The 18,704-nt window shown below is 41.8% G+C and overlaps 1 protein-coding gene across 2 annotated transcripts in view; it reads right to left on the bottom strand.

The window, feature by feature from the left end:
- Positions 1–566: 566 nt before the first annotated feature.
- Positions 567–18,704, bottom strand: part of SDCCAG8 (SHH signaling and ciliogenesis regulator SDCCAG8) — an 89,386-nt gene continuing 71,248 nt past the window's right edge. The window contains exon 17 of one of the 2 annotated variants that reach the window (XM_035108353.3): positions 567–2,630. In XM_035108353.3, coding sequence (XP_034964244.2) covers positions 2,477–2,630 — 154 coding nt within the window. In that variant the 3' untranslated portion in view covers positions 567–2,476. Of the gene's footprint in view, positions 2,631–5,626; positions 5,855–18,704 lie in introns of those variants that run through there. The other variant, XM_088666483.1, reaches the window with a different exon arrangement.

The following is an 18,704-nucleotide window of genomic DNA, read 5'->3' as shown; positions in this document are numbered from 1 at the left end:
CTGCAACCCTGGAGCAATTGTAGCCCTGCTCCTTATCTAGAATTTGATAAAGGGCAAGCAATAAATGTTGGAAGTTAAAAAAATAACATAAGGTGAGTGGGGGCAATAATAAGTGGGGGTGCAAACTATTTTAAATTAGGGTAGAGTTAAGCATTCAAAGGAAGTGCAAGAGAAAGTGACTTGTGCTTCTCCTCTGTATGATTCCAAGCTCTCACCCAAAGCAGGGGAAGGTGATGGTGTCCTCCCGCCCAATGGAATTTATGGGCAACTTCCCAGAAATAGATCCAGACGTATTTTCTTGGGTGAGGAAGAACAAGCAGCCTTGAATGCTCAAAAAGACCGAACCAATTCACAAAATCTGCAGACAGGGACGACTTATTTCCAGAGCAAGAAGATAAATTTGCAAAGATTTAATTATTTAAGAGCTTCAGGTCAACAAGCTGAAACTGGATACAGAATTCTCATCTAACGAAGGCTGTTTTCCAAGTTAGCTTCAGCCGCTCAGTATCGCAGCTGTAGCTCACTGGGTAACTAAAAGAGAAAAACCAAAGATTGACTTCTGTCACTTGTAAGAGCAGCAAGTGTTTATTTATATTGCTTTCTTCCTGTGGTTAAGGTCTCAAAAGAAAGGTTTGTCAATTGTGGAGAACATTGCACTGTTCTGTAACAAAACATGGTTTCAAAGGCGTGTAACTTGCATAAGCTGACCATTTACTTTGAGAGGCAAAAAACACGCCATGGCAATACTTCATTCTGGAAAATCAAGGTTTTAATGAGTTCTAAACACGGTTCGTGTTTAGCAGAAAATAACAGAGCCCTTGCTTTTAAGGCACATTTGGTTCCCTGCCTCTTATTTTCTTAAATAGAGATGACAGGTTTGTGCGAAAATACAGTTTACTGTGAATTTTATCAGATTACAACGGATGGGCCACTGTATCAAGAGGAAGCTGGCTTTATGCTAAGAAAAGGCCCCTTTCACACAAAAAAGGGAATCCACAGGGATCCACACACATCCCTAATTCCCCTACCATTCATACATTGTCATTTATTGTGCATGAAGGAGGGGGATGATGATGTTCATATGGGGTTTATATGGGGTTTTGGCTGACCCACCACTGACTTCCTCACATGGGTAACCTTTCCAGGCATGTGACCCTCAAGCTGGTAACATCTTCCCAGTTCTATTTTGGAATTTCTGTATCTCACAGAGAAAAACGCAGTCATAATTGATCCTCTAATAGTGACCTCTGGTGGTGAATGATGGCAGAACTGGAACCTGGTCAGAAAGTCCAAGAGGCTCTGTGGTTTAGACCAAAGCGCCACCTACTCCCTTGTTGTTTAGTAAGAAGGACACACCATGCAGTAGTTCTGTTGACTTTGTTCATGACAACTGACCATATTGTTAACAGTGATTTTAATATAAGTGTGCAGTTTCAAAAGATGGACCTTAAATATTTTTTATTTGAAATATATGAATAATGTATATACTTAAAAACTCATCTCGAATTCAGTAGAGAAGGGAGATAGGGTTGCTGGAAGAGGGGAGGGTGGGAGAGACATTTTACCATTTATCAAGTCATGTGTGTGCCAGCACCTTACGTTTTACCAACTCGGGTAGTAATTTTTATAGGAAGCAGCTCTTTTATAAAAAGAAGGTTGCTTATACTCCATATCTAGTCAGACTTTGGAATACATAGCACAAGGTTTCTGGTATCTGCCCCACGTAAGGAAAGCACACTTTGTTAATCATACACAATAATTTTAAACAACCCATAGTTTCTTGGTTCAGATGATCAAAGCACATGTGACAGCTTCTGAACTCCTCAAACAAGCTCAAGACTCACTGCAACTGGATCGTATCATGTTCACCTATAGTGTCAGTGGACCCACCAGTACTTCTTATGGCAGCTGCAAAAAAAGTCAGCAATTATCCCCTCCAAAATCCACAACATATGAGAGAGTTTGTTCCTCCTGCACTGAGCATGCCTCCTAAAACATGCCCCAATTTCACTGGGTACCAGGACTGGACACCCACTGCCCCTCCCTTCTGTGCAAATTGTGCACTTCTCTGAACAAATGCAACAGTGGCTGATGTCATGCCTTTTTTCTCCATGGGTGCGGGTGTAGTTGGGGTGCCTGCTATTTTCGCAGTGGCGGCCATTTTGTGTTCTTAAATGCCCCAATGCCTTTTTGTAACTGGCACCTACAGCATTCTTTCCACTGCTCACTGGAAATGTAATGTCCAGATGTGGCTGTGTTTTTTTATGACAGCTGAGCCTTCAAATGAGCTCCTCTTCTAGGGAAGGAGAAAGCGCAAAAACTGGGGAAGTAGAGGGAAGCTTAGAGTGTCCAGATCAACAACTGTATAAAGGTGAGGATTTGAATTTGAATTCACAGGATTCAGATGTTGAAACTGGATTGGACCGGTTCTTTTGTTTTAGTCACTGATGGTCAAACGTTTTTCTCCAGCTTTTATTCATTTTTTCCTGGTTCTGAGTGGTACCTGAATCCTCAGGAACTCCACCTCCTCAGTAAGCATCTGCCTCTCCTTGTATAGCTCATTCTGCTTGTTCAGCAACTCCACTAGCTGCTGGGCAGTAGTCTGGCAATGCTTGTCAAGCTGCTGTAACCTGGAAAAAACCAGAAAAAAGAGGTTGCTCTGATGGGGCAGTTATAGGAGGGAATGACCCAAGGCTTCTCCGGAAGTGAAGCGCATGGTAGAAGCTGTCCTTTAGGTATACATTCTTCCCTTGCATTGACACATTGTCAAGTATTTATATTTTTAAATTGGAAGTCTTATCTGGAAGAATTCACAAAATTACCTTTGTCAATATGTATCACTGGCAGGGCCATATTAAGCCATTTAGAGGCATATTTCAGTGTCCCCATATATATCTAATTCAAACTGCAAAATATCTTTTATTTTTTCGAAATTAAACAAAACCTACAGTAACATGGAAAATAATGTCTATTGTTAATCACACCATTATATACATGACTGTCAATTGTCACTCACTTTTTACATATTGCCTTAGAATCGGTCACAAATAAAATGAAACTCTAGGGTGATGCGTGTATAATTTCATCATGGGTTGACATTGGATGCTCCAAAATCGATGTGGTTAATATTTTGCTCCCTACCCCCCCTCCAAATAATTACCTCCAAAATTCTCACCAAGGCCTTTAAAAACCTCCACATTTGGAGACATCCCCCGCCCCCAAATCTGGCAACACTGCACTCACTCTCAGTGGACGACTGAACGGGAGAGCCAACATGACCAAGATAAGAACGATCACATGAGCTCAGGGGACTCAAGTTATCAGACTTTATTTCTGTTGTATTTCCTAAATTCATGTATATCATTAATCTCTATTATTACTATTTATTACTAAATTCATTTATTGTAGGAGCCTTTTTTGTGGAACCTGGTTCAGCTGCACCATATTATCCATGGTAAATCCGACAATGGAAAATTTCTGTGGTGCCCCTTTCCCTTGCTGCGCTAAGCATGTGCTTATTTTGATTAATGGTTAACACAGCCCTGATCATTGGTAGAAACCCCCCTCATAATACAAAGTGTATGCATAGTCCTACTCAGGGAAATGAAAGATACCTCAAATATTACTAATACCATGTCTCATAGCTTCATAGGTTCCACCAATGAATTACCAGGCTCCATTCCTAGCTGCTGCAGCTTATTAACATACATTCTCTCTGTGTGTGTGAGAGAGAGGGGGGGGGAATGCTCTTTTTCACTATAAAATGGATGATATATAGTCTTAAGAAAGCCAGCAGAGTTTTGTAGGTATGTTTGATGGGGAAGAAAGACCATATAGGGTAATTCACCACTGTATTACTTCTTTTGCGCTGAAATATCTAACCATAGCTATTATGTAGTTAAGCTTCTGCTGATTGCAAAGGTCTACCCAAAGTTGTATCACTTGCCCAGGGTATTGTCATTCAACTGACACCAAACAGGAATTCCCAACTCTGTCCACGGATTACACAATTCGCAGAATGTGTAAGGTCAGCAAAGCATGTCCCGTTTAAACATGATTTCCTAAGTTTACAGACCTCCGTTATACATTAAACACTCAGCATAAAGAGTCATAATATATGTCTACAGACATACATATCAGCATATATCCACCTATCCTCCTTCTCTCTCAGTCACACTAAAAAGTAAATTTAGACCTAGGAAGTTGCAGCCACATAGTCTGACCCCTTTCCGGTTCAGCACTTCCCTGAGCAAATAGCAGCAGAACCGGGAAAGGAACTGCTGAGTCACAAATGCAACAACTTGCCTTCCTCTCCAATCCAAGTACTTGTATCACATCCAACCTAGTATATATGATAATAGATTTAGGTCCTTCCGTGCTACTACTATGTAGATAGTATCACACACAAGAGAGAAGCATTGGCAGGCTTTACAGATGCTCCAAAATCTTTAGCGAGGAAAAAGTCTAAGGGGGCAAAAACAAAAACAAAAAGCCCTACCCCTCAAACAGTCCCACAATAACTCAATGGCATGGGATGTCGAATACATGAGAGTAGCAACTTGGTGGAAGGCAGATAGTGATGGACTAGAGTGGCTAGAACATATTGTCTGAAAGGACCACTTCCTGGTCTACACTGAGAAGCTATTTTTAAACATCCCCAGAGATGGGACAGCTGCCCAAGAGCATCAATGGAGAACAATAAAAAAAATTAATGTAGCTGGGATTGGACACAGGTGTAACACACACATACACACACACACCAACAAAACAGATACTGATGAATGGAAGGGCAAGGAAAGAAAAAAGAGATAGAGGAATGAAATCAAGGAGAAGGGGAAAGAGTGCTTGGAATCCTAAGCAGATGCATTGCGCTCTGCAGCATGTTATCAGAAGGCTTTTTAAATGTGTTCCCCCCCACCCCAAAAAAAGTGCTTTCCAGTTTTTACTTCTGCAATGTTCTCTTCCTATTCCATCAGCCCAAAGTAAAACTAATCATCTTCCATAACTGACTGCCATATTGTAAAATTGGTAAATATATGACATGTCCCAGCATTGGTTGCAAAAGCTCACCTGGCAGGGAGAGTTCATAATATGTGACGAGATCCCTTTGCTCTCCAGTTTGCTATAAATATATATAATGAGGTCAGGATTGAGGTGCTAAGCCAGAAGAGACCAAACGATTACATTATGCATCATTGCAGTACCATCGGATTATGCATGCAACCGATTTCTACTGTACTCTGCAAAGCTGTAGGTGCCATAGCAGTGAGATTGAATTACAGCAACTGGCAGCAGCTAAATCACCAAATCCAATATCCACGCTGCACTTACTGGCACACATCTTAATTAGGTTTTTATATAAGTAATCTGATAACTACTCCTGGCTGGCTATTGCTGAACTGTCAGCACTGAAAGCTTTGTTATTTAGCCACTCTTCCCGTATATGGTGGCAGCCTCCCTACTGACCCTTGTCAAAGAACCCCATCTGCTGGTTACCACGGTAACTGAAAGAAACCAATTGAGCTGAACAGAAAGACTCAGAAGAAAGTCCGCAGCCAAAGGAATTCTGGAAAAAAAGGCAATAAAACACTTAGGAAAAGAGAGCCCACATTTCAAGATTAGATCTTGGAGGGATAATACAGCTGTGTGACTTTGCAGGTGAAGCCAAACGCTGGAGAAAATAGCTCCCCCTCCACCCCAGAGTGTTTAACGGATTTGAAAGCGGGAAGAATGAATCTTTTGAGAATTCCTTGCATACTCATCTATGGTAAACTGGTCTTCCCGGGTTTTCTTCATGCAGTGAGTAGTTAAAAGTATTGAACTCGTTGCCACAGGAGGCAGTGAAGGCCACCAACTAGGAAGGGTTTAAAAGAGGATTAGAAAAATTCACAGATGATAAAGGTATCAATGGCTACTAGCCACGATGGCTATGCTCTGCCTCCATGTTGGGAGGCAGTAATGCTTCTGAAAACCAGTTGCTGGAAAGGGCAGGAGGGGAAAGGGCTTCTGTGCTTGGATCCTGCATGCTGGTTTCCCACAGGCATCCTGTTGGTCACTGTGAGAACAGGATGCTGGACTAGATGGGCTATAGACCTGACCCAGCAGGCTGTTTTTATGTAGTGTCTAGAATAATAGAATTGTAGCGTTGGAAGGGACCCTGAGGGTCATCTAGTTCAATCCCCTGCAATGCAGGAATCTCAGCTAAAGCATCCATGACAGATGCCCATTCAACCTCTGCTTCAAAATCTCCAAGGAAGGAGAGTCCACAACCTCCTGAGGGAGACCGTTCTACCGTCAAGCTGCTCTTAACGGCAGAAAGTTTTTCCTGGTGTTTAGTCGGCATTTCCTTTCTTGGAACTTGAAGCCATCGGTTTGGGTCCTAGCCTCCGGAGCAGGAGAAGACAAGCTTGCTCCATCTTCATGACAGCCCTTTAGAAAACCTGCAGTGCCCACTCCCTGCAAAAATCTTTCCAAATCATAAAACCCTATTACTGTGGTGGCTGCGTTGGGAATAATGTGGGGGAAATGACAGTGCTCTCTGCTGACTGATTTCAGTTCCAGGAAGACGCCAGCCCTCTTTGACCTCTGAATACTCAAGCTAAACACTAAATAATTCAGTCCCTTTAATAGGCAAAGAGCTTTGCAGTGCGTTTTCCATTCATTCTTTTAACACTCCTGAAGTTCCCAAATCACCCAAGATGTGTTACCATTTAGGGCTTCGCACATTACTGTGTTTCCCCCCCCTGCTTGGAGTTCTCTTTGTGTAGAAAAATATGAGTTTGTTGGAATGTGCGAAGCACAGCATGTTTTTGGCACGGCAAATTCACGGATGGGCAACAGAGGCATGCAGAAGCAATCCAACCTGAGTAGGGAAAACAGTTGTGCTTGACTTTACAGTACACTACAAAAATATTGTTTCTGTGTGAGAAAATCGAAATCTGTGAAGTTAACACATCAATTAACTGAAATGCTAGGTGTGTGTGTGTACGCAGGGACAATCAGTTCAGTTCAGATATACCAGACAACTTTATCTTCATTTGATAACTGCAGCATCTTGTGGTGACTTCTATGTATGAATGAGCCATTACGGGTCAAAAAACCACAGACAGAACTTTAATATCACCCCATACATTTGAGACACAATTGAATCAGTTCACTGCAGCTGCTGGCCATCAAGCAATGTATATCAGTGTGAAGCAGTCCTATGCAATGTTTAAATTTATGAAAAATGATTAAATACTGTTAAATGAAACAGAACTAAGGCTGCATCCTTAGCACAAATATCCATAAAACATAGTGGCCTCACTTTTAAGGAAACATGAATAAGTAATTCTAACCACTCCATTTAATTTCGTAAGCCTCTCTGTTAACTGCCTCACGTCATAGATATGAAGAGGAGTATTTAGTCAAAACACAGTTCTTTCCATCATCATCTTTACTTTTATTTGTACTTAGAAAAATGCATATAACATCTGATGATATTGCCAAAACAAAAACTGTTAAGACCCAACTCAAAACTGAAAAAGAAATCCCATCGTATTGGAGTTTCCTGAACATCATCACAAATAGGGTTGGTCATGTTGCTGTCTCCTGGCAACCTATTTCTCTGCAATGTGGTTTCCTCACAAACTAATATTTATCCATCATCACTGTGGATATAAATACCAGTTTCCAAGAGCTCTTCACACACACACAAAATATGTAATTATGACTGGGTTATGAAACCGCATTGTTGGGGCTGAGTAGAGGTAGGCCGGATCTAGCTCAGTTCCCAACAGGCTGGCCAAGACTCAGCCTTTACCCCAGAGGGGATGCCAGTGATAGTGGCTGATTTAATCCCCATCTCAGGAATTTTGGAGAAGGAACGGGACAGATTTGTGAGGAGAAAAATATGGAGTGACTATTGCGGGAAGGAAAAGAGGTGGATACTATTAATAGTAACCTGGAAATATTAAAAAGAAGCCATCCATCACTACACTGGCATTATTATGTTTATTCTTCTCTTCCCTCCACTCCTCAACAGGCCCTACCTAGAAGCTCAGAGACAATAGGCAGCAGGTGAAAGAGCTGCTTAATGATGTATTCTACTTTTCCTTTGCATTTGCATGTGTGGCAGTGGGTATCCTGGACCAATGTCTTGCCTCGGTAATGGACTGGATGAGAGCCAACGAACTGAAACTCAATCCAGATTAGACTGAGGCCCTCTTAGTGGGTGGTTCCCTAGACTGGATGGGTGGGAGGCTGCCTGCTCTTGATGGGGTTACGTTCCCTCTGAGGGATCATCACCTGAGGCCTTTCTTCATGTGCCTCCTCTGCGAGAGGTCCACAAGGCAGCACAAGAACAAGTCTTTTCTGTGGTGGCTCCCCATTTGTAGAATGCTCTCTCCAGGGAGGCTCACCTGACACCTTCTTTACATATTTTTAGGTACCAGACAAAAACATTCCTTTTCTCCCAGGCATTTAGCTAATGAAACAATCTACGGCCTATTAAACTCTCTCTCTCTCTCTCTCTCTCTCTCTCTCTCTCTCTCTCTCTCTCTCTCTCTCTCTCTCTGTGTGTGTGTGTGTGTGTGTGTGCATTTTCTATTGTAGTATGTTATGTATTTTTGTGCTTTTATATTGTAAACCGCTCTGTGATCCTCGGTTGTAGGGTGGTATAAAAATTTATAGAATAGTAATAGAAAACAGCATATAAAATATGTTTTGTAGAAGGCACTCATTGCCCTCCACAAACACACACAGTCACTCACACCCCAGTCTTCTCTTGTCATCCAGGAAGCGTCTCCTGACTCATGCCAAGGTGACAGCTGCTACCTCCACCTCAGAAGAAAAACTAGGCATTAGGAGCTGGAGAACCCGTGTGCACATACACACATGTGGGGAGAGGGTGGAAGAGAAGTTGGCAATGAACAAAGATGGCTCGGAGATGTAGACATTTGGGGGCGGGGGTCCTCTTGCTTTGAGGGGAATGCGTCATGAGAGTGCCTTGCAAGGAACTGAAGTGAATATTTTAATAGTTGTAGTAACAATGAGGAACAGAGAAGAATGGGATGAAAATGGGAAGCTGTTGTGGCAAGAAGAAGCAAATGTAAAAGCAGGCAGGAGGGATGAAAGAAATTGACAGTTTGGGGGTGATGGGAAAGGGTACAAGCTAAGTGCGAAAGTACAAGAAAAGAAATGTCAGGAGAGGAATAAAAACACTGAGAGGTATGAGGGTGGGTAGAAGGAAAATACAATTTGAAAAGCCTTCTCCACTTGGAGCCTCTGGATCAGCAAATTCTGCCTTTAAATAAGAAGGCAGAGTTATAATGCCTCCAGAGCCAATGTCTGCACTTCACTCAAGGGAAGTTGAACTGTGGAACTCCCTACCAAAAGGAAATAGCTGTAGTAAAGAATTTAAAGGTAAAGGGCCCCCTGACCATCAGGTCCAGTCGTGTCCGACTCTGGGGTTGCGGCGCTCATCTCGCTCTATAGGCCGAGGGAGCCGGCGTTTGTCCGCAGACAGCTTCCGGGTCATGTGGCCAGCATGACAAAGCTGCTTCTGGCGAACCAGAGCAGCGCACGGAAACGCCGTTTACTTTCCCGCCGGAGCGGTCCCTATTTATCTACTTGCACTTTGATGTGCTTTTGAACTGCTAGGTGGGCAGGAGCTGGGACCGAACAGCAGAAGCTCACCCCGTTGCAGGGATTCGAACCGCTGATCTTCTGATCAGCAAGCCCTAGACTCTGTGGTTTAACCCACAGCGCCACCTGCAATTTCTGAGAAGAGGGACTGCACATCAATATGATGCCAGTAACTGCCAACTGAGTATATTACACACCACCTCCATCTTACCACCATTCTGTGACCGGTGGTCCAATTCCAAAGCCAGAAGAAATTTTGGCAGCCTGAGGAGCCTCATGCTCTAATCTCTGGATAACCTCCCCAGTAGTTTCGTGCAGAATTTACAATTTTTTATTTCATCCTTACAACTCCCTTCGTATAAACAAACCACAAACCAGCAAACCTCTATTATTATTACTGTTGTTGTTATTTACAGACGAAGAACTGAAGCTAAAGTCACCATTATTACACTGTGGGTACAGTGGTACCTTGGGTTACAGACGCTTCAGGTTACAGACTCCGCTAACCCAGAAATAGTACCTCAGGTTAAGAACTTTGCTTCAGGATGAGAGCAGAAATCGCGCAGCGGCAGCAGCAGAAGGCCCCATTAGCTAAAGTGGTGCCTCAGGTTAAGAACAGTTTCAGGTTAAAAACAGACCTCCAGAACGAATTAAGTTCTTAACCCGAGGTACCACTGCATAGAGTGGGGCAGGGAGACTTTTCTTCCCAACTCCCCACATGGTCAACTCTGACAGGTGGGAATGACATTTCCCCTTCATTCTGGCAGCATTTTTCATGCTTACTAACGGAAACCTTGGGGTTGAAGTCCGAATTCCAGGCCAAACACCTACAGTTAGCAAATGAAAACAAGAATTTCATCTGCATTTGCCATATACTTCCATTGCCCTTATTTTCCTCCACGGCTCTGAAGCGCCAGTTTTTGCTGCCTTCTAGCATGAAGCTAAGCACAACCACCACTATGCTAATTCAGTACGGAGCCACAAAGATCGTCTGCAGCAAGCTGCCCAATCCAAACTCTTTTCTTCAGAAACACTTTGCCTTTAAAAAGAGCCTCCCAGCATGAGCTTCATAAGAAGTGACACATAGCAGACAGTGCATGTGGTGTTTGAGCATGCTGCGCAGAACGAAGAGAGAATTCTTTACTCGGTTTTTGATGGCTTGTGCAGAGCGTATGGGAGGCCTGAAGAGACATCAGGCATTTCAAGAAATTTAGAAAACAATGTTGATAAATGTATCAGCTTCTGTTAACTCTGTTCGTTTGTTGGTCACTGTCTCCATTAAAAAAATAGTCAGTCACTCTTCATTTTTAATGTGTGTGCGTATGCACTTAAAATAAAAATGCAGCACTCCTTTGGATCCAGTCCTGAAGCCTGAAGATGCCAAATTCTAGATGAAGACTGAAAGGACTGCTGTGATGGGCAAAAACAACCCATTCATTTATGAGCTGCACAATCTGCCCTCTGATGCAGACACATTGTAATGAGCTGAACTTTTTAAAACAATTGATTTTAGGAGAGCAGGGAAGGAAGATTCATGTAGAATAAAGAAAAAATGCAAGGCAAAAAATTCATTATTAGTTGCTGTTCTTAAAGGTGCTTCAGGTGATAAGAAGTCTCTCTTTATAGTATTTTGTATATCTACTGATTTTCTAGTGGACAAGTGAAAAAGGCACACTGGAAATCTTGCTCACAGTAAGATAAACAAATTCAGTAGCGCCCAGAAGTGCAAGAACAAGTCACACATGTATTGGCTTTCACATGCTTATCATAATGTTCAAATGTACTATACCAAGTGAAGTCTTCTATATAATTGATAGTGCTATTCCAAATAGAATCCAACTTTTTTTTTGCTTTTTTATTTACATGAACATTCTGTTCCATCCTTCAGTTTGCAAAACCCCATAGGCAGCTAAGAAACGGGAAATAATACATCTACAAACAAAATCATAGTACTCAGCAATGTTTAAAAGCATAGGGAAATGAAAGGTATTTGTCTGGTAAAACATTCCACAGGCAAGGTATCGCCATGGAAAAGGATCTCTCTTTTACTCCTGATGGTTGTGCTACCAGAATAAAAGCTTCACATCTAGATCTCCACAGGAAGATGGATACAGGAAAAGACAACCCACCAAATACCTGGATCTTAAGTTAGGTAGGGCTTCAAAAGCTAAACATTTGAATTGAGCCTAGGAACAAACAGGAAGCCAATGAAGTTGTTTCAGAGGAACTGTGATGGGATGCTACTTCCTGGTCCTTTTTAGCATTCTAGCTGAACTGCTTTGAACTGATTGTAGCTTCTGGACAGTTTTCAAAGGCAGCCTCATCACAGAACGTACTGCAGCACTTGGAAATTACCAGAGTAAGGCTATCTGAGGCTAAAATATCTTTGTCCAGGAGAGGCTGCAGCTGGTATGCCAGCTTTAGCTGACACTGTACACCACAGAGGCCACTTGAGTCTTCCCTGACAATGATAGATCTATGAGCACCTCCTGACCCTTCCAGGAACTGGTCAAACACCAACTCCCTGAACAGATGAACCACGCTCCATCTTGTTGGGATTGAACTACCCTCATCCAAGTTTATTACTGCTTTCAAGCACCATTACAGCACCTCTTCTGCAGTCCGGTACCAAACCCAGGCCTAAGTGCAGGTTCAACAGGAAAAAATTAATCTGTGTCACCCAGGAATCACCTCATCTAAAAAAGGGATGCCTGCAACTGCCCAGCAGATCTTCCTGCAGTCTTCTGGATCTGGGGTCATGGTTTTCCAGGAGTGGCCTCACAAATACTTCCTCTCACAAGGAAGCATGTGTTATGGGATGCCCTGGACGCAAGCCAGGTATTGCCTTTCCTCTCTGCTAAATGAAATAAGTGAAGAAGGGGCAAGCAGACATGTGATTGATCAGTTCCCAGCACTTACACTGTCCACCTCATCAGGCCCCAACCAATATTATTTCTACAAAATGGTGCTTTAGACCAGAGACTCCCAATTAGCTAATTACTGAGGACCCTCTATTTTTCAAAAGTCAAGCCACAGCCCCCCTACTTTTGAAACTTTTGATAACTCTATGGTAGTTATCTCTGTAAAGCAAGTTTTTGAACAAAATGTGGGGTAGCCCCTAATAAGCAGAGGATTTTAGGTATACTAATAAAAAACCAACCATAAAAATTGTGACATTGTCATGCAAAAATGACCAAAAAAAATCATTGGTCAGGAGGCAAGGCAAGGGGCCACGGACCCCCAGGGTGCGTTTTGCAGACCCCCGGGGTTCCCAGACCCCTAATTAGGAACCTCTGCTTTAGACAATTCACTAGATTGTCCTGGCTCCTGCCAGATTTGTAGTGCTTGTCTTGTTTCCTGGGGGGATGGCAGGCATACTTACGCTTGCAGGGATGGGAACTCTGTGAGAACCCTTATTAGGAAGTTTCACAAATAATGCAAATCCTTTTAGAATCTTATAAATATTACAGCTGAAATTCAAATTGATATATTCAGCCTGATTAACAACTTACAAATAATGGTAGCTTAGCAAAAAAAAAATTATTACCATATATTCTGGCGTATAAGACGACTGAGCGTATAAAATGACCCCCAACTTTTCCAGTTAAAATATAGAGTTTGGGATATACTCGCTGTATAAGAAATATGACCCGGTGTATAAGACGACCCCCCGACTTTTGAGAAGATTTTCCTGGGTTAAAAAGTAGTCTTATATGCAGGAATATACAGTATTTTAATTGAATGTCACAGTGTGAATCTTTATTATTGATTATTTGCATATTTTCATAAACAAGTTACCTTTTTGATAAATATTCAAACTTTGAGCCCAAACTCCCTCAACTTTCTCAAAATGAGTTATCAACAGTTTATGACCTACTTTCCATTTCAGACCAGTGCCTCTCCAAACCAACAGCTTATTAATAACTCTTCAATGAATTGTTAAATACGCATAGTTAAAACTGATAGGAATTTTAATGTCTGAACATTTATTGTCTAAAATCTAGCAATTTCCATGGTCAAGGAAGTATATCACAGATGTTTCCTGTAAGGCATACAAATCCAGATAATATAATCCTGATACCTGCCTTGAATTCATTAGCGCAGGTGGGATGATGCACTTCTCTGGAGTAAAAAGAAAATGCAGCAAATAAAACAGCAATGACAAACTGGTGTGCTTAAAATGCTATTCCTCCCCCCCCCCACCCCCAATTAAACAAAGGGCATGCCAGCAGAGCACAGCCTGCCATAAGACGCTGCAAAAACTCTAGCAAAGTGTCCAAATACTTTCAATTTCATTTACAGTATTTCATTTAAAGTAAACCTGATTGCAGGTTCTCTCTGGGGGTGTAAGAACAGAGAAAGAGGCAGCTAAGGTGAAGCCTCAGCAATGTATTGTGCAGAAGCAAGCAAAAAGTTTAGAATCAAGTCATGGAGTTTCCAATACATTTGCAAAAAAGAAAAGAAAAAAGAAAGAAAGGAAAAGGAAAAGGGGGGGAGAGAGAGGAGAAAAAAAGATGAAGCAGTAGGCGCCTGGGGGCCAATTGCCTCTCCAGCAGCGGTAAGGCTGTTACTAGGCTTGCAGTACCATTTGTTCCATTACACAATCTCCTGAAGCCTTTTACAGAGAGCTAAAACAACTGCCTGTACCAACACGACACATGGCTTTCCATCCCAACTCTTTGCTAATCCAGACGCTCCAACCATCTTTCTTTAAGATGCCATATGGTTGGCAGAAGCCTGTAGATCTAGCAGCACATCTGCTTGTACGCTACTTCTTCCCTCCAAGGCTCCCCCTTCTCAAAAAACAAAACAAAAAACAAAAACCCAACCAACGGATCAAGTAATTTTAATATTGCAAACAGTTAACGGAGAGGGATTATTTAATCTTACATATGTATATATGTAGAAAAATAAATCATTGTTACAGCAACTAAATTCTCCAAGCAACAATTAGAAGCAGAGAAGTAAAAAAACAACAACAGTGAATGAAAAACTACAGTCAAAGGGAACGTGCTTTTTCATTATTCTAATCCTTGCCACTTCAGACACCAAAGCCTCAGAAATTTTATTTACAAGCAGCTAATTCACTGAAGAGAGGGACAGGATTTCATTTGTCGGGGGTAAACCGAACAAGAATCAAAGACACAATAAATGAAGCATTGCTTTGTTAGCAGGCAGAGTGAAGGGTTGTATGTGAGTAAATCTGTATGAACACACAGAGACACAGATTTTTGGGTGTGTGTGTGTGTGTGTGTGTGTGTGTGTAGAAGTATGATGAGCAAAGATTATTGACACTGTTAAAATCCTGGTTGCACTGGCATGCATGCATCCAGCCTGCTTTTTTTGGAATCCAGCCGCCAGCAAGACAGGCTGCAAAAATTAAATTCTACTCACAGTATTTTCTAGTGGTTTGTAATTTTTAATTTATTGTAAAGTTTTACACAACTAATTTCCAACACAAAAGAAAACTGGTAAAGTTGGAGCTACAGACAAGGTAAGCTACAGAAACAAATTCTCTGAGAGATAAATGCCAGCATGCATTAAGCATAAATTAGGATGTTTAGATTCAAAAGGAAGTCGACAAATGCCATAGACAGAAATAAGCAATGCTGCCTATGAGGTACATAATGTTATTGGCATTAGCATTATTTATTTGACTTCTTAGTCACTCGCTACAAAAGACTTTCTAAGTGATTTGTAAAATAAAATTAAAAATTAAAGAGCCAAAAGCATATAATTTTTTTTTAAAAAAACCCACATTTTATAATAAAACAATAAAGCTTCTGTTTGTACAGTATATTCTTTACAACTTAGACACTTGAATGCTGCAAAATGTATATCCAGTACTGAATCAACTCTTTGTTGAAACATTAGTACAACAAAACGTTACAAGAGTCTGACTTAAAAATTAATCCTTTGGGTTGCTCAAACGTAGCATTCTATGCTTTCCGTCCTTCTACAGCCCATTGTTCTTAAAGGTCCCCCCCCCCTTGACCCTGACACAATCAAGAAAAATGGTCAAAAGATCTGGCTGGGAGCCAGCTTCCTTCTGCTCCCTCACTTTTTGGCATGCTCCTTTAGCTTCTAGCACCAGCAGTGATATTTATGCTCACACAGAGGGATCTCAGAACTATATGAAGGTACTTGTGCAACATCTATGGAAATCTAAAGGACCTTGCAGTTGTGTCCAGAGTATGCGTCCGCCGCATGCACGTACAGAGACACACCAGTTGGGTACGAGAGTGTCCCTTTAAAAAGAGTTGACTGTAAATCTGAAGGGAGAGTGGTAGACAACAATGAGCACCATTAAGCATAAGTGAAAGTATGCTTTCTCTCCCTTGAACACTCGCAGTCATGCATATTATGTTTAATGAATTTTCATGCTCAGCATGACTTCTGTGTCCATGTGAAGGTACAGAACCATTGTACTAAAAGCCCACTTGAACACAAAGCAGAATAATTATACACATGCACCACACAAAGAAGTCGTTCTATTTTCAAAAGTCAGGAAGGAAGCCCCCACCCCTGACAGGATGGCATTTACTCCCTTAGATCAACAGCTAACTGTTCAAATGAATATTGATTGATAGAGAATAGTGCCAGCTGTAATTTTCAGTATAACACTTCCTTTTCCAGCACTCAGAACTTTCTGAAATGTTCAACGTTAAGTGTGAAATTGTCCATGCTTGCTCTCTGCCTGGAAATGAGTATTTCTGGCAAGTTGTAGAAAAATCCCATTAGCTGTTTTTGTAAAGGGGGAAATTGTTATTTAAACTTTTTAAAAAACCCAAGTTCACATGCTAAAAATACAGCAACAAGTACGGAGTACTCAAAAATGAGGCAAACCATGGCTCAGCCTTAATTAGGTTTTTCTAGCTAAAGAGCCTCAATGAACCAACCTGATGCCTTGCTGTGCAGACAAGCGTGTTGTAAGGTCGTAGCAGGATGCAAATATAAAACCTCACACTTTTCTTCAAGTGGCAGAAAATGCACCCACAGCATAAACATACAACAGTACTGCTACACCTACTTAAAGAACCTATATACTGTAGTATAAGACTGCTTTGTTAAAAAACTACACCAGGGTGACTCTAGCAGTGGCAGTCCATGGGCCCTACCTTCAGGGTCATTTGGCACTGTCCTGTTGCTTGAGTAAGTGTGTGCTAGTCAATCAGCAGAATGCTATGGATGAAAAAGAATTCAAGGAGCTTAGCTGTTCCTGTGCAAAACCTTTTCTTGTTTCAGATGAGTCAAAGCCCTAGTTGCCTAGAGCATAATTCTAGTTCTAAGATGCTCTGTTTAGGAACATGTGAAAATCCACTTCTCCTTTGACATCACAAATTCAAGTACCTTTATATTCCTTATTCACATCTTGCAGATTTTCACTAGCTGTATGCTTAAGAACACCTTCATTCATAATTCCCAATGCCCTCACGTTTGTTGCACTCTATCCGCAAACTGAGGCACACAATTTTAGGACTGGAAGCTTAGAAAAACAGCACAGCTTTCTACCTTGTACTTGGAGCCTCCCTGCACCCCTGTTCCAGTGGGATCTTCTGTGCCATGCTAGGCTGATCATCTGTTAATAGTTTCATTCACCTATGACTCCCAACCTGTGTAGGAATTCTCTAAGGCTGGGTTGCACTTGCAGCTGGGGAAGGACCATGCTGCCACTTGTGTCCATACAGGTGACCCCCAGCTGCAAAGGCAGCCTAGCCTGGACAGGTTTCAGTGTGTAGCATCTGAATCAGCTTTAGAACTAACTTTTGCCTGTTAGCTTCTTCTTAGACTTTTAAAAATTATGTGCTGACATTTTTGGTTAGACCACCATAGATGGCAGGCTCCCACATTCATGGATGCAAATAATGAGTGCCTTAATTCAGCACTCATTATTTGCATCCATGAATGTGGATGAAAGAGGAGAGCGCAAAATACGGTCTGAAGCTCAACATCAAAAAAAACAAGATCATGGCCACTGGTCCCGTCACCTCCTGGCAAATAGAAGGGGAAGACATGGAGGCAGTGAGAGATTTTACTTTCTTGGATTCCATGATCACTGCAGATGGTGACAGCAGTCTCGAAATTAAAAGAGGCCTGCTTCTTGGGAGAAAAACAATGACAAACCTAGACAGCTTCTTAAAAAGCAGAGACAACACCTTGCCAACAAAGGTCTGTATAGTTAAAGCTATGGTTTTCCCAGTAGTGATGTATGGAAGTGAGAGCTGGACCATAAAGAAGGCTGATCGCCAAAGAATTGATGCTTTTGAATTATGGTGCTGGAGGAGACTCTTGAGAGTCCCATGGACTGCAAGAATCTATCCATTCTTAAGGAAATCAGCCCTGAGTGCTCACTGGAAGGACAGATCCTGAAGCTGAGGCTCCAATACTTTGGCCACCTCATGAGAAGAGAAGACTCCCTGGAAAAGACCCTGATGCTGGGAAAGATGGAGGACACAAGGAGAAGGGGACGACAGAGGACGAGATGGTTGGACAGTGTTCTCGAAGCTACCAACATGAGTTTGTCAAACTGCGGGAGGCAGTGGAAGACAGGAGTGCCTGGTGTGCTCTGGTCCATAGGGTTACAAAGAGTCGGACACGACTAAATAACAACAATTCAGCACAGGTTTCCAGTTGTTACACTACAAGCACTAATGGCGGTGATGGGGAAACAGGACATTAAAATCACTATTTCAGCAGGCTGCTGCCATCAGTGGTTACTTTGGGTATCGCAGACAAGTTGCTATTTGACAACCAAAAAATAATATAAAAATAAAAATCCACTTATGAGGAACACCTAGTCCTATAGCTTCCTGCTATTTTCACACACAGCATTTCTTCCATCACAGACCTCTTAGCACGTCCAAAACATACAATGCTCAGAACTGCTAAACCAGATTAATGATCATGAGAAAATTTACTAATCCAGAAAGCATTTCTTTACCAGAAATTTATAGTTACTACTGTCAGAATATATGTGCTATTGCTAAAATTCACTCGTGTGTTGTTAGCCACCCTGAGAGATACAAGCAGAATAAATAGAGCAGAAACAAGGGGTGGGTGTGGGTATGACACCAAATACA

The sequence above is a fragment of the Zootoca vivipara genome, chromosome 3, assembly GCF_965207765.1.
Source record: "Zootoca vivipara chromosome 3, rZooViv2.hap1.1, whole genome shotgun sequence".
Lineage (NCBI taxonomy): Eukaryota > Metazoa > Chordata > Lepidosauria > Squamata > Lacertidae > Zootoca > Zootoca vivipara.
The sequence above is the reverse complement of the archived record's forward strand: the minus strand, read 5'-3'. Positions and strand labels throughout refer to the sequence as shown.